We start from the raw sequence: 24738 nt of genomic DNA, 5'->3' as shown, positions 1-24738 counted from the left end.
TTTGCTTTACAGATGAGAAAACAGGTCCAGAGAGAGACTGAGGCCTGACAGCACCCTTCCTTCTCAATCAGCTCTCCAGCTGCCCCAGCTCCTTTTCTAGAGCCTCAGAGCTCCGCAAGGGCCATGGGTGAAGCTTAAACTACTGCTGCTTAATTTTGCCACGTGTAGTTGTAGGTGTTACACAGACGCTGAGACACTGCGTGAGGCTGGCTAACATAAGTTTTATAATAAATTACCATCCAGTCTCCCAGCCCAGTGTATGAAGGGGAAAAAGCCAACACATAAGCATCTGCCAGTGAACTGCCAACAGTGAACAACGCCCGCTGGCTCCGGGGGCCAATCTGCAGATGAGTTCCAGCTATGAATGCAGCTGCAGCATGGAAAAGCTGGGGAGAGGGCACATGGGTGCCTAGAGGACACGTCTACTCACAAGGGACAGGCTGCAGAAGCAATCGAAAGTGGAAGGCACTTTTTCTTCTAAATGGTTGCCTTTAATAATTTTGCTATTTCTTGTCAACAATTTGTATGGGTCTACTTATTAAAAATACGGTATCTATGCTGACAGCCAGGGGTGACACAGAGGCAACTCTTTCTCTGTGGACACCTGCAGGTTACAATATAGAAAAGGTGGCTTCCGGAATCCAGGTTCTTCATTTACCTGTATCGGATGAGTAAAAGACACGCTGTACGCACGCACGCAGGCAGGCACGCTGTCCTAACCCAGGGACACTCTCAGTGTGCCCGGGTGGAGCTGCTCGGGGCTGGCTCCCACGTGGCACTGCCCTTCCAATACACAGAAAGCTGAAGGTCTAAGAGGGGCCGGGTGCACACACACACACACGAGAGCGTGCGCGTGGCCACACACGGCACGCCTTTACTTTTGTCCTGCACAGTGTGGACCGTGCCCTGGGCCCTGGCTCAGGGCTGGGGACGTCACTCCTCAGACCTGAACTCCTGCCCCTGCTGTTGCATCCGGGATAGGACGCGCTCGTAGAACAGCAGGTAGGCGCTGGAGGACAGGACCTCCTGCAGGCTGGCCTTGCGGACAGTGTCGTCGGAAATCCACAGCCACTGGTTGCTGGTGGAAAGTGGATTCTTGGCTGAAGGTGGAGACCGGCGGTAGGTGACAAAGTGTCCAGAGTGCATGTCTCCATGGTGGACGACGACCGCCATCAGCCGGAAGAGGTAAGTGGAGGAGCTGAAGGGCGGGAACAAATGCCAGGGGTTGGTGAACACAAGGCCTTGCAGACAAAATGAACCCATCCCACACGGCACACCAAGGGACCAGCGAGAGACACAACCACATCCCGCCCTTCCACAAGCATGTGTGTGCGTGCATGGGGTATATCTGTACACACATTGTTACCCAGGAGATGGCTGAAGATGTGATTGCTTAAGTGGTATCCCAAAAAACAACTATTTCTTTGTATTGTATAGGTACGCATGTGTATATATGCATGTCAATAGATTTTTGCTAATTCTGATTGTTCAAGTTACCTTCATCTTGGGCAACGTCATAAATAACTGTCTACATTCGTTGGTGTGCTTTGGGGAAAAGCTGCTTGTAGGCAGCGTCCTGACTGCCTGGCTCACCTGTAATCAGGAACCACCGGGAGAGGGAAGGGCACTGGGGGTGGCAGGGCTGGCAGTAAAGACGGGGAACAGGCGCCATTCATAAAAATCTGGGTTTTGGGAGCCCCTGGCTGATTCAGAACTGCAAGAGAAAAAGACCTGAATCAGTGAAAATTAGCAGTGGCTCTGGGGGAACAAACACCTGGGGTAAATTTTGTGTGGTTTCTTTTGTGCCAGGCCTGGAGCTTGAACTTGGGGTCTGGGTGCTGTCTCTGAGTTTTTTGCTCCAGGCTAGGGTTTTGCCACTTGAGCCACAGCCCCACTTCCAGCTTTTTTGGTGGGTAATTGGAAGTCAGTCTCCTGGCCTTTCCTGTCTGGGAAGGCTTCAAATCACAATCCTCAGATCTCAGCCTCCTGAGTAGCTACAGATGTAAGCCCTCAGTGCCCAGCCAAACACATGGTTTTGATTTCCTTAAAAATGACGGTCTGGGAAGGTGGCTCAATGGTAGAGCACTTGCCTTGCATGCCTGAGGCCCTGGGTTCAATTCCTTAGTACCACATAAGCAAAAAAAAAAAAAAAAAAAAGCCAGAAGTGGCGCTGTGGCTCAGGTGGTAGAGCGCTCAGAGTTCGGGCCCCACGGCCGGATCCCCCCCCACCAAAAAAAAAAGAGTCTCATGATTTCCTTGAAAATGATCTCTCTATAAGGCTGTAGAGAAAAGACTACATTTTGGAGTAAGTTGGTTACCAAAATTCCCTTTTTGTCCCAACTATTTTAATTGCAAACAGGAGAAAAGCATGGGGCCCCCTCCCTGCTGCTGCCCTGACGTCCCCACTGTGCCCCAGACACTTGCTGGCCAGCGACTCAGCAGGGGCAAGCAGCCCCTTAACTGGCTTCATGGGGGGACTGTGTATCTAGAGTGTCCTGCAGCACCCCTAGAGAGTATCTGCCTCCCCCATGCATGCCAAGTAGCACTACTTTCCCAGGAGACAACCAACACTGAACATTCCCAGCACTCTTCACTGCTCCAAGCCGAGAAGCACTGCCATCTCTGGAATTCTGTCATCTTTCTAAGGAATACTAATGTTAACAACAAGCAAACCTTTAGGACTGTAGACAAAACAAAAGGCAAGCCAAGCATGGTGGTGCATGCCTGTAATCCCAGCACTCAGGAAGATAAAAGCAGGAAGATCAATGAGATCTTGGGCTACACAATGAGCTCCAGGCCATCTTAAGTTACACAGTGAGAACCTAAAAACCACAGGTTGGAGACATAGCTTTGTGGTAGAGCATTTGGCTAGCCTGGCCAAGGCCCCACATCATAAGAAAAATATTTTAAAAATCAAGGTGACATCCACGTACTCTTCCTTTCCGTTTTCACACCTGGGGCCTCATAAACCAAGTAATCACTGTGACTAACTTTGCCCACAGCCACTGAGTTCTGACCATTAGCAGATCTGTACCCAAGCCTGGGAGAGGAGGAAATTATGGTGAAAGGGTCTTTGGTTTAAAATAAGAGCCAAGGGCTAACTCCCCTCCTCATCCCATGCCTGCCCACCTCAGCTGTCCCCACAGTAGCCTAAGGACGTGATGAGAAAGAGCAAATGAAGTCTCCCTGAAAAGCTGTCTGGCCAGGCCACGCCCTTGGAGGGGCATGACACCACAAGGGGCCAGGGACGCCGTGTCAGCAAAGGAGCGGGCGCAGGAAGACAGTCCTGACGCTCCCCGCAAGGCAGCAGGTTTTCCTCATCTACAGTTCTGAAGGGCAGTGTATAGCAGACACTAGCTTTAAAACATCACAATCTAGGCCAGATCTTCCATTTGTCAAGTCTTGCTTGTTCCCTGTGTGGAAATCAATTTCTCATCAGTAGACCCAGGGAGGACAGGACTGAGACCCCACTTACCAACGAAACCCAGGTGAGGGTGGCAACAGAATGGGACAGAGCAGCGATTCAGTAAAGAAGCCATTTCACAGTCAGGTGCTGGTGGCTCACACCTGTAATCTCAGTGACTCAGGAGGTGCAAATCAGAGGATCCAGGTTTGAAACCAACCTGGGCAAAAATATCTCCAAGACTCCATCTCCAATTAACCAGCAAAAAGCCAGAGTGGAGGCTCAGCTCAAGAATGCAAGCAAGCAGAGTAAGAATGCTAAAGCCTGAGTTCAAGTCACGGTATCAGCACGCACGCGCATGCACACACGCACGCACGCACACACACACACACACACACACAACCAATAAAGCCATGTCAACTCAGTAAGATGTTCAGTGGTCATTAGCCAGGCCCTTTCCTCCCCATATTTCTTCTATAAGAGGGATGATGAGAGAAAGAAAAAAGTTCCCTGGAATGATGTGAAGCAATTTTTGCTTTTCTCCATACAGTGTTCCATCTATACTGCAGTTTTTAAAATATGTCTCTCATGACTATATAATTTTAACCTCTTCAAGAAATCATTGTTAAACTGACACCAGTGGTTCACAGCTGTAATCCTAGCAACTCAGGAGCCTGAGATCTGAGGCCCAAAGTTCAAAGCTAGCCTGGGCAGGAAAGTCCATGAGACTTTTTATCTCTAATTTTAACTACCAAAAAGCCAGAAGTGGAGCTGTGGCTCAAGTGGCAGAGTGCCAGGCTTGAGCAAGAAGAATAGGAGGGCCAGGCACCAGTAGCTCACGCCTGTAATCCTAGCTACTCAGGAGGCTGAAATCTGAGGATCTCGGTTCAAAGCCAGCCTGGGCAGGAAAGTCCGTGAGACTCTTATCTCCAATAAACCACTAGAAAACTGGAAGTGGCGCTCTGGCTTAAGTGGTAGAACACTAACCTTGAGCTGAAGAGCGTGGAGACAGCGCCCAAGCCCAGAGTTCAAGCCCCATGATCGACCAAAAAAAAAAACAAGAATTAGGAGGAAGGAGAAGAGAAGAGAAGGAAGAGGAGGAGGAAGAGGAAGAAGAGGAGGGGGAAGGAGAGAGGAGGAGGAAGAGGAGGAGAAGAGGAGGAGGAAGGAAAGAGGAGGGGGAAGGAGAGAGGAGGAGGAAGAGGAGGAGAAGAGGAGGAGGAAGGAGAGAGGAGGGGGAAGGAGAGAGGAGGAGGAAGAAGAGGAAGCAGCAGCTCAGGGACAGCACCCAGGTCCTGAGTTCAAGCCTTAGGGCTGGCACCAAAAAAAAAAGAAATCATATTTGGGGAGGCAGCTCTATAGTAAACCTGCCCTACTCAAGAATTCAAGCTGCCACTTCAAGTAGCCTTTCTGAACTCCAGGCGATACACTGCTCGTGGCATAAAGACCCGGGTTTGTCTGTGCCAGACGCCTGCTCTCTGCTGAGGCATCAGCCAGCCAGCGGGCAGCACCTGGCTTGGGGGCTGCCAGCCCATCCTGCAGTTCCAACGCAGGCCCTGGGTTCTCCTTGGGTTTGGGGCTGTGCAGACTGGGTTTGTGGCCCAGGAGGCGGTACTTGTAGATGTCCATCATCAGGAACTCATTGAACTGCACGTGCTCATGGCGCTTGAGGGGCGTGCCGTGGCTGGACCAGCTGAGCCGCTGCAGATGGATGCACAGGCACTGGGGGAGCTGCGGGTGAGGGGGGAACAGAAAGAGCTGAGAACAGGCAGCAGTCCCTCGGACAGGCCCATCAAGTGGGGGGGGGGGTCAGCTCACCTTCCCTAGTTTTAACTGTTTAACAAATGTGGTCCTCTGGTGTTCCACCTTTTCCCCATTCAAGGTTCCTTTTGCTTCGATCTGAAATACAAGCAACAGCATTTCTCCACAAGAATCCCTGGAGCAGGGCGTCTAGGGGCGTTGCCGGAGCTGGCGGAGGTTACACCTGCATTCGACTGGCACTCAGCCATTACCTACTAAAGCCAACTCTACCTGCTGAAACCAACCCCTTGTTTGTGAGCTGTTTTCACTGATTCTCCCTGGTTGTCAAATAACAGTCACCATGGAGGGAGGAGACAGCAAAATCAACACTGGAACTCTACCAGCGTGTAATCTATTTTGTTTTCTGTCTTCAAAAATTCTGTCTTGCTGGGTGCTGGTGGCTCACGCCTATAATCCAAGCTACTCAGGAGGCTGAGATCTGAGGTTTACGGTTCAAAGCCAGCCCGGGCAGGAAAGTCTGTGAGACTCTTATCTCCAATGAACCACCAGAAAACTGGAAGTGGTGCTGTGGCTCCAGTGGTAGAGCGCTCGCCTTGAGCTGAGGAACTGAGGGACAGCACCCAGGCCCAGAGTTCAAGCTCCAAGACTGACAAAAAAAAAAATTCTGTCCTCCTGGTTCCTCTGGATTGAGAGAGAGAGTGTCAGTTACGGAGGGGGAAGCGGAGGTGAGGGAGATGGGAATGGTGGGGACTGGAGCAGATTGGAGAGGGCGGATCTCAACTCCAGGCTGCACGTGAAAGCCTTTCCTTTACACAAAAACCTAGGAAGCAAGACTCCTCAGATAGCCACTTGCCAAGCCACGCCGGGGGGGGGGAGATGGCGGTGGCTGAGCAGGCCCGCTGGGTAATGTGGGCGGTGCCACAGAGTGCAGATCAGCGAGGGGACGCACCTTTGTGCAGTTGTCGCACACAACATCGCGCACGGACTCGGAGGAGATGAAGTGGTGAAGGCAGTGGTCCAGGGTCAGCGGATGACCCTGAAAGAGGAGAGGGAAAAAGAAAATCCGAACAACGCAGGGACAGCTGCGTGGACAGCATCAGCCAGGGCAGGGGGCACCACATACCACAAAGGCACCCACGCTGCCACTACTGACGGGCTCCAGGTTCAAAGGCTCCACGTCAAAAACCATCATGGACTTTTACACTGAGTTTGAGCTTGAGAATGTGTTATGTGCATGTGTTGAAAAACGTGTGCAATAAGAGAAAAATGACCCACCCGTAATCAGGCATGGTGCCACAGATGATGGGTAAGACAGGGCCCCAACCACTGTCTGAAAGACCCAGTCCCTGGGGCACACAAAATGCTTCCAGGTTCTCTCAGACTGCTCTGTGTTCACAGTAGACTCTAAAATAAGCCCAAGGTCAGTACGTACCCAGGTGGCAGCTGGAATGCTCAGTGAAAGGCTATCAAAGGTGTCAAAGCGAACAGGACTCTGAAAGACAAAGTCCAGAAAGCACTTATATTCAACACAACATATGGAAGATGTGTCCACGAGAATTACCAGTAAAATGTAAGGGGCTGGGAAGGTGGCTTAGTGGTAGAGTGCTCACCTAGCATGCATGAAGCCCTAGGTTTGATTTCTCAGTACCACATAAACAGAAAAAGCCAGAAGTGGTGCTGTGGCTGAAGTGGTAGAGTGCTAGCCTTGAGCAAAAGAAGCTCAAGGACAGTGCCCGGGCTCCAGGAGGGGCAAAAACAACATCAAAACAAACAAACAATATGCCATAAGGTAGTTAGAAGCAAATTCTAGCCAAACAACTTTGGGAACTTAGAGTTATGAAGAAAATCCTGATGAGCAGGATTGGAGTTTTGATCCTGTGGATATAATCAGAAACAAAACTACAAAGACGTCATCTTCACAGCATTATTCTGAAGAGCTGAAACACCTTGAGAATGAATGATAAACCACATTATAGCATGCCCCCAGAATGAACTAGGATAATCAAGTTAATATAGTAGGAAGCTGATTATGTATCAATATGTTCATCTTGTATCACTAATTACCAAAATGCAGATGAAAAAAATACAGTCAGCATTGTTGCTTTTGGTAATGGAAAAGCAGTTTAGGTTTCCCCTGTCTCAAGGTCTGAAACGAAACAACACTATTTGAATGACTAGAGCTGCCAAAAGCAGGTAAAAGTTGAAGTCAATTCAGATGAAAACAAAATCAAAACCCGGGGACTCCATGGGTAAGACTTGCCTGGCATTTCTGCCCACTCTCCACAAAGACGGGTGGCCTAAAGCAGCCCTTGCACAGGACTGAGTTGCTAGAACTGAGAGTCGAGGGCTAGTAGAGACTCAAGGCAATCCCCAAGGTAACAAGGGGGGTGGGGGGAGGACAAGCTCCCAAATCTGTTTAGACTGTTCAGCTTCAGGGCTGACAACAGGACTGCGCATGCTCAGGGAAGACTCCGTGGAGGGCTGTAAGGTAGCAGATGGAAGGTACAACTGAAGGGACATTCTGTTGTCCAAGAAAGGGGAGATAGGGTTTGGAATTTGAGCCCAGGCAAGTTAACTGGCTTCCAGCACAAAGCCTATTTTCCTTCAGAGAAATCCAATGTGGCACACGGTGAAGGACAAGGAGGTAAGAGACTACACGAGATCTGCTCAAGGACTGAAGGGAAACATAAATTACACAGTACATGGACAAATGGAGAATCTCAGCAGAGAAATTATTAAAAAGAAAGAAAAAGTAAAAAAAATAGAAAGAAATGGACTTGGGAGATGGAGATCATGAGGATCATGGTTTAAGGCCAGACTTTGGCAAAAACTACAGGACATCCCATTTGAACTCATAAAGGCTGGGCAGGACAGCAGGTATTTGTGACTCCAGGAATACAGGAAGCAAAAATAGGAGGACCGCTGTCCAGGCTGATTTGGGTATAAAAGTGAGACCCTATTACAACTTTAACTAAAGTGAAAAGGTTGACACTGAGGCACAAGGTCCTGAGTTTAAACCTCAGGACCACCAATAAATAACAGAAACTTCATAAAAGCATAGTCACTAAAAGGAGATTGGAGACAGAAAAAGAGCCAGTGAAATTGAAGGTGGGTCCATGAAATGACCAAAGTCTAGGAACAAAGGAGAATGAACTACAAGAGATGCACCAGCCCCTAGTGACCTAAGACAAAGGAGACCTCGTGAGGAGATGGGTGTGTTCATTTGCATATATATGCATACATAAGCATACATTAAATCATTACTCTGCACACCTTAAATATATGCATCTTCTGTCAGTCACTTATACCTCAATAAAGAAGAGAAAAAAGCAATAATGAAGCTAAGTGCTGGTGGCTCAAAGCTGTAATCCTAGCTGCTCAGGAGGCTGAGATCTGAGGATCATGGTTCAAAGCTAACATAGACAAGAAAAATCCGTGAGACTCTTATCTCCAATTAACCATCAGAAAACTGGAAGTGGTGCTGTGGCTCAAAGTGGTACATCTCTAGCCTTGAGCAAAAGAAGTCGGGGAGGGCTGGGAAGGTGGCTCGGTGATAGAGTGCTTGCCTTGCCTGCATGAGGCCCTGGGTTCGATTCCTCAGTACCACATAAGCAAAAAAAGCTGGAAGTGGCACTGTGGCTCAAGTGATAGAGTGTTAGCCTTGAGCTGAAGAGCTGAGGGTCTACAGAGCCCAGGCCCAGAGTTCAGGCCCCACGACTGACAAAAAAAAAAACCCTCAGGGACTGTGCACAGGCCCTTAGTTCAAGCCCCAGGACTGACACAAAAACCAACCAAAACAATAACAACAAAAAACAACCTTGTACCAAAGTGGAAACAGTGTTGATGTTTTCCTTAGATGATGGGCAATATTTAATATTATATTTAATATTAATATTTAAATATTAATATTTAATATTACCCCTGGGTCACCTTCTGCTGTCACTGCTTCTATATAGAGTGAAGAGCTGTGCAGGCTGCCACACACAGGAACCAGAAAACCTTACACTAATCCAGAGAAGCCAACACAAAAGGCTGCACGCAGTAGGATTCCACTATAGGAAAAGTCCAGGTCAGGAAAGTCCACTGAGGTCTAAGCACAAGAGTGGCTGCCCAGACCTGGGGACTAGGGAATAGGGATATGGCAGACGTACGTGGGGGTTTGCTGCTTGTGGAGAGCCGGGGGGACATGTTCTAAAATTGATTCAAGTGACATTCCAAAATTTCTGTAACATTATTTGTGTTAAAATTTTTCCATAGTACATTATTTTAGCAGTGTGATGCTGCACATCTATAACCCAGCACTTACTTAAGGAGGCTGAGGCAGGATTTGAGTTCAGGCCAGACTAGTCTACACAGCAGGATCTTATCTCAAAAATGTTAAAGAGCCAGGTGCTGGTGGCTCACACCTGTAATTCTAACTATTCACAAGGATGAGAGCTGAGGATCATGGTTCAAAGCCAAAGGATCATGGTTGAATCCGGACCAGGCAGAAAAGTCCATGAGACTCCTATTAACCACCAAAAGCCAGAAGTGGAGCTATGGCTCAAGTGGTCACAGCAGAAAAATTCAGAGCTAGCATCCAAGCCTTAAGTTTAAGCCCCAAGATTGGTGAACATGCATGTGCATATACATGCACACACACACACAATTTTTTTTTTTTTGCCAATCCTGGGGCTTGAACTCAGGACCTGGACTCTGTCCCTGAGCTTCTTTTGCTCAAGTCTAGCACTCTACCACTTGAGCCACAGTGCCACTTCTGGCTTTTTCTGTTTATATGGTACTGTGGATTTGAACCCAGAGCTTCAACACTCTACCACTAAGCTACATTTCCAGCCCACATTTTTTAATTGCTTTATTTTTGCTGGTACTAGGGCTACAACTGAGGGGCTCATGCTGTCTCACAGCCGGCATTCTACCATTTGAGCCATACCTCTAGCCTGGTTACCTACATTTTTGCGGATTAATTGGTGATGGAATCTCATGAACTTTTCAATGTAGGCTGGCCTTGAAGAGAGATCCTCTGGATCTCAGCCTCCTGAGTAGCTAGGATTACAAGCATGAGCCACCAGCCCCCAAACCAAACAAAAAAAAATTTATTTAAAAACATCAAAAACACATTTTAAAAAATCCCAGTCCCTAGGTTGAGTATAAACTCAACTTTAACTCAAAAGCCTGCCCCTTGCTCCTGGGGCGAAAGGGCGCTCTCAGGTGCCCGGGACATGACGGCACTGACCAAAGGGGCAGACAGTCCACCAGGGGTGCGGGCCCGGGCCATCACGGAGGTCAGCGTGCACTTGCAAGTCCTGCCCCGAGTCCTGACTCACAAAGCGCAGGCGGCCTAGCTGGGGTGCTCTTACCTGGTGCTCACAGTGTTTGCAGACCATGTTGCTAGTGAGTCTACCGTGAAAAGGATGCTGGGATTTCCAGTGACTGGACGTGGGCTGAGGGGACCCTGGAAGGCAAAGTGCTCATAAGATGCCATGTTTAGATGTTTCGCCCCGACCTCAAAAGCTAAGCCTCCGTTCCAGGATTTAGTAGGTCTTCATCCTTAGACAAAGCACACTGGAGGAGCTCTCACTGGCGACCCCCAGACTCCCGCTCCCTCGTGGGAGAATTCCAGGACTTGCACATGGCTTCTGTAGAATGGGAGGCGCCCCATGGAGGGTGCCATGAGGGAACCTGCTGGCCTCTGAAACAAGGTCTGAAGAACTGGGATTGTCTGCTTCCTCCAGAGCAGGGCAGCGCTGGGGCCAGTACCCCACAGTGCCAATGTCACCGAGGACGGTGAGGCTTCCATGCAATGCCTGACACCCAGTATGGCCTCTCAAACTCTTCCTTATTACTACTGCTGCTCAAAGGGACCAGGTGCCAAATTGTACTGTACTAAGGCTTCAGTGAACAAGGACTTGTGCCCAGTGAGAGCTGTGATTGACAATAAAAGCGGGTCAAGGTGGAAATGCTGAGGACAAGGCTGACTCAGCCCATACAGTTCCTTCTGGGTGGCGAAACCCAAGGAGGTGGAAAGAAAATCCTCGTCTGGGGGCTGGGAAGGTGGCTCAGTGGTAGAGCGCTTGCCTTGCATGCCTGAGGCCCTGGGTTCGATTCCTCAGCACCACATAAGCAAAAAAAAAAAGAAAATCCTCGTCTGCAGTACATGAAGTCTAAGCAAAGAAACCTGGGCAGGGCTGGGTGGCAGGAACATGGACAAAGCCATTGGCAGGTGTTTGCAAAAACACAAGCTCCTTTTGCAGGAACATCACAGTTTAAGCTAGTTAGAGTCTCTCCAAAAAGCAGAACAAAACAATTAACAAAGCACACACCTCCAAACCAAGACCTTTTTTTGTTGTTGGTGGTAGTGGTCATGGGGCTGAAACTCAGGGCCTGGGCGCTAGCCTTGAGCTTTGGCTAGTGCACTACCACTTAAGAGCCACAGTGCCACTTCCAGTTTTCTGGTGGTTAATTGGAGATAACTGTCTCACAGACTTTCCTATCCGGGTTGGCTTTGAACTGTGATCCTCAGATCTCAGCCTCTGAGCTGCCAGAACTACAGGCCTGAGCCACCAGTGCCAGCCACCAGTGCCAGGCAAGATCTTCTTAAAACAAGCAAATTATTGACATATGTAAAAAATACCCGAGCAAGTACCTCTTGTGCGGCAGGTTATTTGTTTTGGAATTCCTTCTGATTGCTGCAGGAATAAAGACAGACAGACTGAAAACTGCTGCTTTCCTTTCTCCCACCTTCACCACCCAAAACCTCTGAACTCCTAGGCTGACGGCATCCCTCAAAATCCACTTCCAACAAAGTCTGAATTCCTCAAAATAGCCTTATGTATCCTCTCCAGCTAGTATCTGTATTCCTTTCTGGAATTTAATTAAACTGCCTCCTGTCTCTGCTCTTTTCCTCCCTTTCTGGTTAGCTGTTATCAACTCCTTGAATATGGTATTGTCCCAGGAGGAGAGGACTAACTCGGCAATTCTACACCCTATGGTAAGCAGGAGAAAGGAAAACACTGGTTCTGTCAAAGCCAATATAAAGGTAGCTGAGAGTCACACTTAAGAGCTAACATCGCCGGCCAGGTATGCCATATACAACCACACAGCTTCATTTCCCCCCTGGATTTCTGGTGAGCCTCACACTTGTGGTTAAGAGCCGTACAAGGGGACGCCTGTGCTGCCTGCACTCACCACACACACACACACGTGCATACACACATTCATGCATGGACTGGTGTGCTGGAAATATGAATGGTTTACCTCCAGGGAGTGGACATCAAACAAATGTGTGACCCGTGGCTGGCGGTCTCGCTCATCTTCCAGTGAAGAGGTGATGACGTGGAATAACTCGTGAGCATCCTGTGAATGGAAGGCTGGCTGACGCAGGCGCAGAGAGGACTCCCTCGCCCTCTGAGGCAGAGCTCTGACAGTTAACCAGGGCAGGATTTGTGTCCCTCATTGAATAAGACACTTCCACAAGACACCTCCGTCCTCAACCCATGGAGGATGAGGGGCTGCGTCACGCCACAGACTGAGCCTGTGTCAGCTTTACTGAGATGGCGCTGACCTTTACACCCTCCACTCACCCCACTCCGAAGGAACACTCCCCCTCAAAACCGTGGCAAAGCACATCAACAGCAAGGCCACCTGCTCAGTCTTTTTAAGCGTCTAGCTGAAAGGTCTTACCTCCATTATATCACCATCACCCACTTTTGGCTTTTTCTGTGTATGTGGTACTGGGGGACTGACCAGGGCTTCATGCATGCTAGGCAAGCACTCTACCACTGAGCCACCTTCTTAGTCCCCACCCTTTCTTCTTTCTTAAAGGCTGTACAACATGGAATTCTAGAAGAGCCTGGGCTGGCAGTGTAGCTCAGCTGAGCGGCAGTTCTAGCCCCAACAGCAACACCACTGTTGATCTATTGGTGCATTGATGGACACTGCTATGGCTTTTGTGAATGGTCCTGCTCAGAACACAATCCTGCTCAGGACAATTACCTGTTTCAGTCCTTTGGTGTGCACACACCCAGAAGTGGGATTGCTGGACCATGTGACAAGGAGACACCTCTGTAAGGACCAACTCAGATGAGGCTCGTCAAAAAAGCCTCAGTCCTGCCTGCTGCTCTCCTGCTGCTCTCCCTCAGCCTTAGCCATGCCCGCTGCTCTCCCTCGGCCTCAGCTGTGCACGCAGCTCTCCCTCGGCCTCAGCCATGCTTCTGCTCTCCCGCTGCTTCCCAAGCTTTCAGAACTCAACCTCAAGCGTGGTCTTGTCCCACATGGTGATCTTTTAAACTACACTGGATCAAAGGCCAGCAGTGATCTGACTCTACCCTTAAACATTTTCCTGTTATCTAGTACCAGCAGGGGAAAAAAACAATATCACCCAAACCTCTTGGCTCTCTAGGATGAAGTCTTTGCCTATTTCTAAAGGACCCAGGGATCTCTAAGAGCCTCTGAATGACTAGTCAGCCAAGATCTGAAAAGACCTTTACTGTGTATGCCTCATCCACTGGGCGACTCACCGCTGTGTGACCTCCTCCATGACAGGAAGGCAGAAGTCGATGCTCTGGTTCCAGAGCACTTGATGCTGAAAGCTGGGGATGTCGCTCGATGGCAGAGCACCTGCCTACCACGTTCTAGACCTGGGCTCAGAGCTGGCACACAGGCCCAAAAATGTTACAGAAATGTATGCTCGGGCCAGACAGTCATAAGGTCTGGATCCCAGTCAGGGCAGGAAAGGATTCTCCAAGTTCAACCTGCTGCCTGCTGGGCTCACCTGTTCTTCAAAGGATGAGATCTGCCACCTGTACATTCTTAAGACATCCAGCAAGCAGCTTGCATCTAAGACCTCATCCTCAGTGACTTCCTGGCAGGACAAAGCTGGACACAGAAAGGACAAGACAATTACTTAAAGTCACCCGCAGAACTGACCAGAGCCCCCGTGTGGCACACCCTCTTCTGTTTTGATTAGCTGTAAAGTTCACTGCGGAGTTCCATCTCCTTCAGCATTCTTGGTAGCCTGGGGCAACACTTGGTAGGCCATTCAGCATCAAATGTTTGCTGAATGAACCTCATCTTCCATGAGACTGTAGCATGCAAATGAAGTAACTGATTTCTGGATCTTCAAACTGCCATCAATACAAATGTACTGCTTGCAGATGCCTGTTGAGTTGAATGATCTGAACTCACAATCCTCAGGGTCAGAGGGCCTCCTATCTCATTAGTCCAGCTCAGTGCCTAACTCAGCCCCCAGTTCCCTCCCATGGCTAACTCAGTCTTTGCTTGTATTTTCATCTTTATGATGCCAGTACAGGGTGTTAGCTGTGTGGGGCAGCCAGCAGGGTTGCTGAATGCTTTACTTTTCAATCAAAAAGTAGAAACAAATCTAATGAACAAAAAATAAAGTAAAAGTTTGACCAGCATGGTGGTATGCACCTGTAGTGCCAACTCCTAGGAAGGGGAAGGAGGAAGAATCATTTGAGTCATTAGTCTGGAGAATTCTTAGTCTATAAATGAATTAATGAATGATACAAAAGAGGGAGCTTGGTAGGCTTATAAGTTGATGATCACATCTAGATCAGGGGTTAGTCTTATAACTAATTGTATGTGTTAATGGGCTATATGTGTCTATACAACTACTCAACTCAGTGGCTCTAGTACAAAACAGCCATAGATAACACAGAAGCAATGGAGTGTTGCTATGCCCTGATAAAAACTTCTTTTTTTTTGTCAGTCATGGGGCTTGAACTCAGAGCCTGGGTGTTGTCCCTAAGCTTTTCACTCAAGGTTAGCACTCTACCATTTTGAGCCATAGCACCACTTCTAGTTCATTGTAAATTACAGTCTCACAGACTTTCCTGGCTTTGAACCACGATCCTCAGATCTCAGCATCCTGAGTAGTGGGGATTACAGGTGTGAGCCACTGGTGCCCAGCTCTGATAAAACTTTGTGAGTGAAAACAAGGGCCCTACATATGGCCCACAGGGTGCAGCGTGTGGGCTCCTGATGCTAATCACATACTCCGCTACTGGTATGTTGGGAGATAAAGAAGCAGGGCCTGCCCTCTCAGTAGCTTCTGTAAGCTCAATGACTCCCCACACAAACTGCCTCCCCAGGCTTTGATTTACAGTCAGTGGACAGGAGAGAGTCCTTTATATACTTCAGATGCAATCTGCCCAATCTATCTCCATCCTCAGCCCTGAGTGTGGCCATGTGGGCAGCTGGTGCTAGGAAAGCCTGAATGAAGCGTGGCACATGAAGGCAGGCAGGTCAGGGCTGGCCCTTTACCCTTCAGGACCAAGGGAGCAGAACTGAGAAAGGAACTGCACTTCCCTTTCTCCAGCCGCTCTCTTTCAGCAGTACTTCCATTTGCTTCTTTCATCCAAGAAGTCCAATGTCTCCCTTAACCTAATTTTGACTCACAGGCTATGGGGCAACATGGCAATGTCTGCTAACCATTTTTTACCCACAATACAGCAACTGGCTTTTTCAGGATCTGCTAAAGAAATGTGCTTATGGGCACGAGCAGCTGTGAGTAAAAGAAGCTCACCACAGCCTCTTTGTGAGGATGCAGAAAACTAAGCAGATGCCATACAGCTACAAAAGTGAATGAAGGGCAGGCGCTGGTGGCTCACACCTGTAATCCTAGCAACTCAAGAGGCTAAGATCTGAGGATTGTGGTTCAAAACCAGACTGAACAGAAAAGTTCATGAGACTCTTCCCTCCAATGAACCACTAAAAAGCTGGAAGTGAAGTCATGGCTAGCCTTGAGCAAACAACAACAACAAAAGAAAAAACCCACAAACCTTTTTATCTACTGGTGTCTCAGTGTTTTTCCATGATGACCCATCTGATCCTTCCTACAATCAAGCCATTCACCCTTTTCGTCACCTGCCACCCGGGCTTCTGTGACCATGCCTATGGTCCCATTCGAGCCCCCCTGTACCTTTGAGGAGGTGCAGCAGTGTTAGGGACAGGTACTGGTGTGGCGGGGGCTCCTTCTGGTCCTTGCTGTACTGGGTGGTGAAGTCTTCCAGCCACTTGATGAACGCGGGGCAGGCGGAGAGGCCCTGCAGCAGCGAGTTCATGAAGCAGGTGTTCCCTAAGTTTACCAGGCCAGGCACGAGCCCTGAAAAAAAATGCAGATGGGGAGGACAGCACATGGCCATGGAGCAACTTCCTCTTCTCTCCTATTTGGTACCCAAGGTTCTGCAGCATGATCTTAAATCTGGAATTCTGAGTAGATCCTTTGCCACAGAGATCTGGGTCAGGCATTCTGCCTGGGCCAACCTGGGTCCTGATACTCCTTCAGATTTTAAGTCTCAGCTATGTGTTCACTCTGAAGCCCATGGGGTATCTGGCACAGATTGGCTTATCATTAACCATCTGAAAAAAGTAAACCAGATCTTCTCTCTTTCCCTCCCTCATTCTCCCACTGTCTCCTCTTCAGTGACAGCCATGTTTCTCAGAACACAAAACAATTGCTCTGTTGTGGGTCCAAGAACAATGACTTTGTTCTTTCAGGAGAACAAGAGGAAGGCAAAACTCCACCAATTCTGACCCATTGCTCTGCTGTGAGCAACAGAATCTGCTACCATTCCCTCTTTGGCTGAGAAAAAAAAAACAACTTGTAATATCAAAGCTTTCCAACATGCATGAGAATTTATAGTGAATCTCATTATAACCTCCCTCAAATTGAACCGTGATCGAATTTGGCTACCTCTATCCCTTCTTTTTTTTCTTTTCCATCCCTTTCGTTCTTCTTTCTTTCTTCAACTGAATTTGAGTCAATGTTAAGTAGAGTAGTATTTACAACACAGGACATTTAAAAAAAATTAGGGAATTGATTTTTTTTTAATGAATGAAGAAACTAACTTGATTTTTACTGGCTAGCTGCTAGCAGGGACTCAGAGAAACCACAAATGCATGACATAATTAGTCAGCTGCACTACTGAAAACACACTTGCCATCTGAATGAGAACAATTAAGCCACTTGAAATATGTCATTACAACACATTCCCTAAACCCAAGTCTGGAAAAAGGCTAGAATAGATGTCCTTTTACTACAGGGTAGAAAAATCACGAGACCATGTAAAAGTACTACTTCACAGACCCAAGTCCTAGATGAGGATACACGAGAACAAAATACGATCCACTCCCCAGCTTTCTGTACTACTCCCAAACAAAAGGGGTTGCGTCAAATGCACAGACCATTACCTGCTGGCCCAATTCTTACCTTTTCTACGCTTCTTTCTCTCTGTAATGGGACCCCAAATAACATATATTCCTGCTGCAAGAGCAGCGGCAATTCCTCCTATAACACCCCAGTTCTTCATGACTTTATATCTAGAAAAGAAAACATGTTCACTGTCCTCTCCCATCACAAATCCAGGGTATGGGTATACATACAGTTATAGAATAATATTTTGTCAAAAAAATAACCAGTCAACCCTTTACCTGTTTTTATGTTAAAGTAAATGAACAGGAATTGGACTGTGTCTTTAAACACTTAATAAATACTAGCTACCACACTTGCAAGTACAATGACTCCAGTTCATTCATGGAGTTACTCTTCAGATTTCTTAATGTGTCACTTTGCTTTTCACAAGGTACCTGCCCAGAAGTGGCTGGGAATTAAAGAAGACTGCCACTGACATGCTACAGCCCTGGAAGTGTTTTCAAATCTAATTAAACCCTGCTTGGTGCAAAAAAAAAATCTAATCAGACTGTAAACTTAAGGTTCACACTATTTCAAGACTGTGATCATCTTAGCTCTCCTCACAACAACCCCAAAGGCCAGGTGTGTTGGTATATGCCTATAATCCCTGCCCTGGAGAGGTGAAGACAAAAAGATTGAAAGTTCGAGACCTGTGTGAGATAGAGTGAAACCTTGAATTAAGAAACTAGAAAACAAAAACAAAACAAAACCAACAAACTCACTCAATCCCAAGCATGTAGGTCCTATTATATGACTCCCATATTGAAAGAGGAGGGAGCTGGGAGACACAGAAAACTTGGCAGAGTGAACGAATGTGGATCTGAATCCAAGTTGGATCTGAATCCAAGTTCAAAGTCTGGATTAAAGCCATGAAAAGTTCACTAGGGAGCCAGGCACTAGTAGCTCACACCTGTAATCCCAGCTACTGAGGAGGCTGAGGATCATGGTTCAAAGCCAGTCTGGGCAGGAAAGTCCATAACACTCTTACTTCCATGCAACCAGCAAAAGGCTGAAGTAGAGCTGTGGCTCAAGTGGTACAGTGCTAGACATGAGACCCTGAGTGCAAGCCCCAAAACCAGTACACACACACACACACACACACACACACACACACACACACACACACACACAGAGTCCACTAGGAAAACTGAAAGATACAGATTTGAAAGGAAGGGAGATAGAACTTGTCCAAGTATAAGTGAAAACCTCAGGGAACAAAGAAGGGCTCTGGAAACTTCATTCTGTGTGTGTTGGGGGGATACATGTGTACATGTATGTGCGTGCGTGCATGCACTAGTTTGCACTGTGGCTTGAACTCAGGCCTGGGCACTTTCTCTTAACATCTGCACTCAAAGCTGACCCTTTATCACATGAGCCACAGCTCCACTTCTGGCCTTTTGATGTTTAATTGGAGACAAGAGTCTCATGGACTTTTCAGCCTGGGCTGGCTTTCAACCATGATCCTCAGATCTCGGCCTCCTTGGTTGGTTTGGTTTCCGGGGTTGGGCCCCCGGCCGTTTTGGAATTTCCTTTCTTTTCCAAGTTTACCCCCGGGGGGAGATGTAGGACTTGGAGGTAAAGAAGTCTCCTTGATCAGTTCTTCAGTGTGTTGTGGGGCCTCAGGCAAGGATGTCTTAAGACCCACATCCCCACCTTGAAATCAAGGTCCAGAACAGGCTTTCAGTCCTACATAAGAAGCTATTTTGCCCTCGTTCCAGAGGAAGCCAATCTGAGCCACAGGGTCTCAGGCATCTAGGGTCAGTCAGCAATAGGGGTGTGCCGCTCAGCTCTGAAGCCTGGGGCACTTGGGAAGGTGAATAGGAGGAGAGAAATGGGGGCTGTGACAGGACTAGGGACAATGGGGTCCTGGAAGGAATAAAGAGCCTGAAATTGTTAGCAGGACTGGGGGAGGCGGGGGTTGTGGAGGCGTGCGCACGTGGAGATCCCTCTTGGCAGAATGGGGTGGGGGCGGCAACAGGAATAGGGGGGGGGGGTCCTGACAAGATGGGTCTGCAGGCCTGGGACACTTACATGATTGTGAGAACCGAGGCAGGATTGAGGAGCCCCAGGTCAGTGCAGGGGCTGACAATGACTGGGAAGCCCAGAAGGATCCGGGTATCCTAAGAAGACGGAGGGGTCTCGACAGGCTTAGGGGGCGCTGATAGAATTCGGGAGCTTCGAAGTCCGGGGCCACTGACAGGATCGAGAAGGCAACGCAGGAGGGGGTGGGGGGCGGCGAGAGGCCTCGAGGGGTACAGACCGAACTGGCGCCGCCGCAGCGCTGGGGACCCAGAGTGGCGTCACCCTCCTTCCTCGGGGCCTCCTCCGACCCTTCGGGACCCAGGAGCTTCGGAGTCCTCGGCCCGGTGACATCGACGCGGGGGGGGGTGTGTGGAAAGGCCGCCCCCGGGCCCGGGCGTCTCCGGCCGCCCCGCCCCGCCCCCTGAAGCTCACCTGACCGCCGCCCCGGTCCGCAGGAAGCGCTGGATGGCCCTGTCAGCCGCGGTCATGGCTGCCTGGGCCCGGGAGCTCAGCATGGTGGCCCCCGCCGGAGGCCAGGCGCCGTCCCCGCCGTCCCCGCCGCCTCCGTGACCGCTCCCCGAGGCTCCCCAGGCGGCGGAACCCGCAGTTACGACCCCACCTCCTCGGGAGGGGAGGGGGGGGCGGGGAGGAGGGAAAAGAGAGCCCGGAGGACAAGCTCCCGAGAGGACCGGAAGTGACTCCCGCCGGAGAAGAATAGCTGACGAACCCGCGTCTCCGCGGTTTCCTTTTTCCCCTTAGCAACGGGAGCCGCTGTCGGTTGCCAAGGGAGGCCCCGCGGCCACGTTCCTCACGCGTGCTTCCCGCACCCGCCCGCGCGTTACTCGCGTGGGACGTGCCGGGAACCCGAGACACTGAGAGAACCGGCGCCTTCCGAGTAACGTGTAAGACAAGGAGGGGGGGCAGATTGGTGGTGGGGGGGGGTACACGCCCGTCATCTACCGCAGGAGGCTGCGATCTGACGATGGTTCGAAAAAGGCTGGAAATGAGTGCTAGCCTAGCGTGCATGAAGCCCTGGGTTCGATTCCTCAGTACCACATGCAAAGCCAGAAGTGGCTCGAGGGATAGCGTGCTAGCCTGGAGGGGGAAAAAAATAGAAGCCCAGGGGACAGTGCTCAGCCCCTGAGTTCAAGCTCTCGGACTGGCAAGAAAAAAGGTACAAATGGAGCTGTGGTTCAAGTGGTAGCATGCTAGCTTTGAGCAAAGAAGCCTGGGTCATGAGTTCAAGCCCCAGGACTGGTACAGAAAATAGTAATAATAAATAATAAGCCAGACAGATACTACACGATCTTATATTTTTAAAGCTCAGAGGTAAATACCAAGCTAGGCCCCTAACACTGAGCAACAACACCCCCCAGTCTCACAAAGCAGGAAGTGAAATCCTAATTCTCTCTCTGGGTAAACTATGAAATAAAATTTGTGCTCATAAAATAAATTTTTTTTTTACAAATCTCAAATATGCAGATGGAGCACCTATTTACCACAAATGGGGAGGAGAGGAGATGACAGAGGTCCAAGGGTATAAAAGAACAGCTTTGTAGGGTGCCTGGAGCCAGAGATCTAAGGTACAACATGAGGTTCACAGAGAACAAAATTGTATTGGGGATTAAACAAGATCTTTGTCACACCCACAAAAATGTATGGCTATAAAATGGCACATCCATTCATCTCTTTCATTATAGTAACCTTTTTACTTTCTACTGGGATACATATTCCATGAATCATATATCCTGTCATGTCATGCTGTAAACCTCCAATGTGCTCAAAAAAAATTTTTTTTATTACAACAGCTATGCAGTACAACAATCTCCACAGAGGCAAATGATAATCCGAACTGGACCTGGTGGCTCTATGCTTCAACGAGGAGAAAATAATACAGTTAAAGGAAATGAGAGATAGGATGTCCTCACACACTCAGCTTGTGCCCGTGCTTGTGCCCTTTGAGGGACATAAGCATCGTTTCAGCCAGTCTGAGGTTTCCTTTTTTTTCTTACTTAGTTCTGTCTCAGAGCTACTAAAAACAAAGAGAATCAGTTGAGCACCAGAGGATCATGCCTGTAACCCTAGCTACTCCATAGGCTGAGATCTGAGGATCATGGTTCAAAGCTAGCCTGGGCAGAAAAGTCTGTGAGACTCTTATCTCCAAATAACTACCCAAAAGCTGGAAGTGGAGCTTGTGGCTCAAGTGGTAGAATGCTAGCCTTAAGCAAAAAAAGCTCAAGGACAGTGCCCAGTGTTAGGTTTTTAAAAAGAGACAGCCTAGTAAGAACAGCAGCACGCACGTGGTATTCAGGTAAGGGGTAGGTTTATTCATCGTTCTGGCCGGCACCAGGCCATGTTGGCCCTCCACCCAGCTGGGAAAGGCCTCGGAAAGAGAGAGGGAGCTGGGAAAGAGAGAGAGCTGAGGAAAAGAGCTAAGAGAGCTAGAAAAGAAAGAAAATAGCTAGAAAATATCAGAGCTAGAAAAGAGCAGAGAGAGAGAGAGTCTGGGCCTGGGCTAGGCCTTATCTAGTATATGGGCGGAGAAAGGTGTAGCCACATCAAATTCAGATGTGACCTCAGCGGTTGCCGATGTGACCTTCCAGGTGTCCCATTTGCCTAGGTAACGCAGGTACTGGGTGGAGACTTTGTGCGAGGAGGGTGGAGTCTGCTCGCCATCCAGGAGAGGACCTTACACTCAGATCCTGAATTCAAGCCCCAGAACTAGGTTTAAAATTTTTAAAAGGAGGAAGAGAGGGGGGAAAAAAGAGGCAAATGGAACAAAGAGTAAAATAACTTACATCATCACATTACATTAGTACCTTATATTATCACACACTTAAGTGGATCAAACTCTTCAGTTAAAAGCTAGAGATCAGAAGAATGGCTAAAAATAAAGTCCAACTATAAATTGTTGAGTCTCCTTTCAGCTGGGCACCAGTGGCTCACACCTATAATCCTAGCTACTCAGAAGGCTGAGATCTGAGGATCCCAGTTCAAAACCAGCCTGGACAGGAAAATCCTGGAGACTCTTATCTCCAGTTAACCACCAGAAAACTGGAAGTGGAGCTGTGGCTCAAGTGGTAGAGTGCTTGCCTTGATCTGAAGAGGTCAGGGACAGCGCCCACACTCAAGACCAGAGCTCAAGCCCCTGGACAGAAAAAAAAAGTCTCCTTCCAGATTCACAATAGATAGAAAGTGAGTATGCTAATAGCAGACAAAATAGACTCTAACACAAACACACAAACATTGTAATTAGAGACAGGCATGAGTTTTTTAATGACAAAGGGCCAATCCATCAAGAAGACGTAGCAATTGTAAATGTACACACTTAATAGAGCCTCAGAGTAAATGGGTGGGGATTAGATAGAAGGAGGAAGTGAACAATTCAATAACAATAGTTGGAGATTTCCCTACTCCACTTTTAATGATGGATTGAGCAACTCCAAAGAAAGGAAAACAGAATGCAGCAGCACTACAAATCAGTGCTTTCCCCTCCCCCTTCTCTCCTTATTTTTTCTTTCTTTCTTTCCTTCTTCCTCTTCTTTAATTTTTCCTCTTTTTTTCTCTCCCTCCCTCTCTCTCTTCTTCCCTCCCTCCCTCCCTTCCTTCTTTCCTTCCTTCCTTCCTTCTTTCTGCTATGGTCTCACTGTGTAGCCCAGGCTGACCTCAAGCTCATAATCCTCCTGCCTCAGCCTCCTGAATTCAGGGATTACAGGTATGTACCACCATACCTGGCATAAAAACATTAATAGACATTTATAGGGCAGTCTTCTCCACAATAGCAGGGTATATTTTCTTTGTGAGAGGTACATACATTCTCTATATAAACCAGATATATTCTTTAATATAAAACTGTGTGGTAAGTGGCACTGTGGCTCAAGTGGTAGAGTGCTCGCCTTGAGCTAAAGAGCACAGGGACAGTGCCCAGGCCCAGAGTTCAAGCCCTGCAACTGATAAATAAATAATAAAAAAGAAGTTTAAAACCGTGTGGGGCTAGGAATGTGGCTTAATGGTAGAGTGCTTGCCTAGCATGCATGAAGCCCTGGGTTCAATTCCTTAGTACCACATAAACAGAAAAAGAAGAGGTGCTGTGGCTCAAGTGGTAGAGTGCTAGACTTGAGCAAAAGAAGCTCAAGGACAGTGCCCAGGCCCTGAGTTCAAGCCCCAAGACGGGCAAAAATAAAATAATGAAAAAAAAAAAGTATGTTTGGGCACAAAACAAATTTCAACAAAATTAAAGGGATTTACCTGACAAATTCCAAAAAAAGGCATTTATCTTTATGAACTTAAAACATTGACTTCCTTTTAAAATTAAGTTCAATTTTCATAATGAGTAGATTGTCATCTGGATAAAAATAGGGTTTAGGACACAGTTGACTTAGGAACTGCTTGTATAGAATATATGCTATTTTTTTTTTTTTTGCCATTCAGTCTTGGGTCTTGAACTCAGGGCCTAGGCACTGTCCCTGAGCTTCTTTTGCTCAAGTCTAGCACTCTGCCACTTGAGCCACAGCACCATTTTTGGCCTTTTCTGCTTATTTGATACTGAGGAATCAGTAAGCCACCTTCCCAGCCCCTAGTGTATGCTTTTATGTTTTCAATAGTTTAGGCAAAGAGAATCTCACTCATCTCTATTCAAGTCTCTATTTTAAAATGCCTTGCTTTAAGAAGCAGATGAGGGGGGCTGGGAAGGTGGCTCAGTGGTAGAGCGCTTGCCTTGCATGCATGAGGCTCTGGGTTCAATTCCTCAGCACTGCATAAGTAAAAAGAAAAAAGACAGAAGTGGCGCTGTGGATCAAGTGGTAAAGCGCTAGCCTTGAGCTGAAGAGCTGAGGGACAGCGCCCAGGCCCAGAGTTCAAGCCCCACGACTGGACCCAAAAAAAAAAAAAAACAGAATCAGATGGGGAACATCATAATGCCTTACCCTGGTATAAAATAAAGCCCATCTGGCTGTTTCTTGTCGTCGTCTTCTCCTCCTCCTTCTTCTCTTCTTTCTTCTTCTTCTTCTTCTTCTTCTTCTTCTTCTTCTTCTTCTTCTTCTTCTTCTCCTTCTTTTGTTCAAGTACTAGGGCTTGAACACAGGGTCTGGGTGCTGTCCCTTAGCTTTTGCTCTACCACTTGAGCCACACCTACACTTTCAGCTTTTTGCTGGTTAATAGGTGATAAGAATCTCATGGAGGGTTGGGAAGGTGGCTCAGTGGTAGAGCGCTTGCCTTGCATGCATGAGGCCCTGGGTTTGAAATTCGTCAGCACCACATAAGCAAAAAGAAAAAAGCCAGAAGTGGCGCTGTGGCTCAAGTGGTAGAGCGCTAGCCTTGAGCTGAAGAGCTGAGGGACAGC

General features: G+C 48.2%; 1 protein-coding gene across 4 annotated transcripts; it reads right to left on the bottom strand.

The window, feature by feature from the left end:
* Positions 1-402: 402 nt before the first annotated feature.
* On the bottom strand, positions 403-19989 carry Usp30 (ubiquitin specific peptidase 30). Of its 4 annotated transcripts, XM_013014223.1 has the most exons (14): positions 19830-19909; positions 19407-19568; positions 17394-17503; positions 16104-16286; positions 13935-14038; positions 12419-12517; positions 11808-11850; positions 10522-10616; positions 6597-6656; positions 6114-6200; positions 5222-5302; positions 4915-5134; positions 1594-1714; positions 403-1198 (listed from the first exon to the last, which is right to left on the bottom strand). In XM_013014223.1, the coding sequence occupies exons 3-14, from the start codon at positions 17491-17493 to the stop codon at positions 934-936; spliced, it is 1458 nt and encodes a 485-aa protein (XP_012869677.1). In that variant the 5' UTR covers positions 17494-17503; positions 19407-19568; positions 19830-19909; the 3' UTR covers positions 403-933. The 4 variants fall into 4 exon arrangements, with proteins under 4 accessions (XP_012869677.1, XP_012869675.1, XP_012869673.1 ...); XM_013014221.1 differs by lacking the exon at positions 19407-19568 and having other exon boundaries at positions 19830-19989; XM_013014219.1 differs by lacking the exons at positions 19407-19568; positions 19830-19909 and adding an exon at positions 19636-19771.
* Positions 19990-24738: the final 4749 nt, after the last annotated feature.

Source organism: Dipodomys ordii, unplaced genomic scaffold (genome assembly GCF_000151885.1).
Source record: "Dipodomys ordii isolate 6190 unplaced genomic scaffold, Dord_2.0 Scaffold23, whole genome shotgun sequence".
Taxonomy (NCBI): Eukaryota; Metazoa; Chordata; class Mammalia; order Rodentia; family Heteromyidae; genus Dipodomys; species Dipodomys ordii.
Note: the sequence above shows the minus strand (reverse complement) of the source record. Positions and strands in the feature narration are given on the sequence as shown.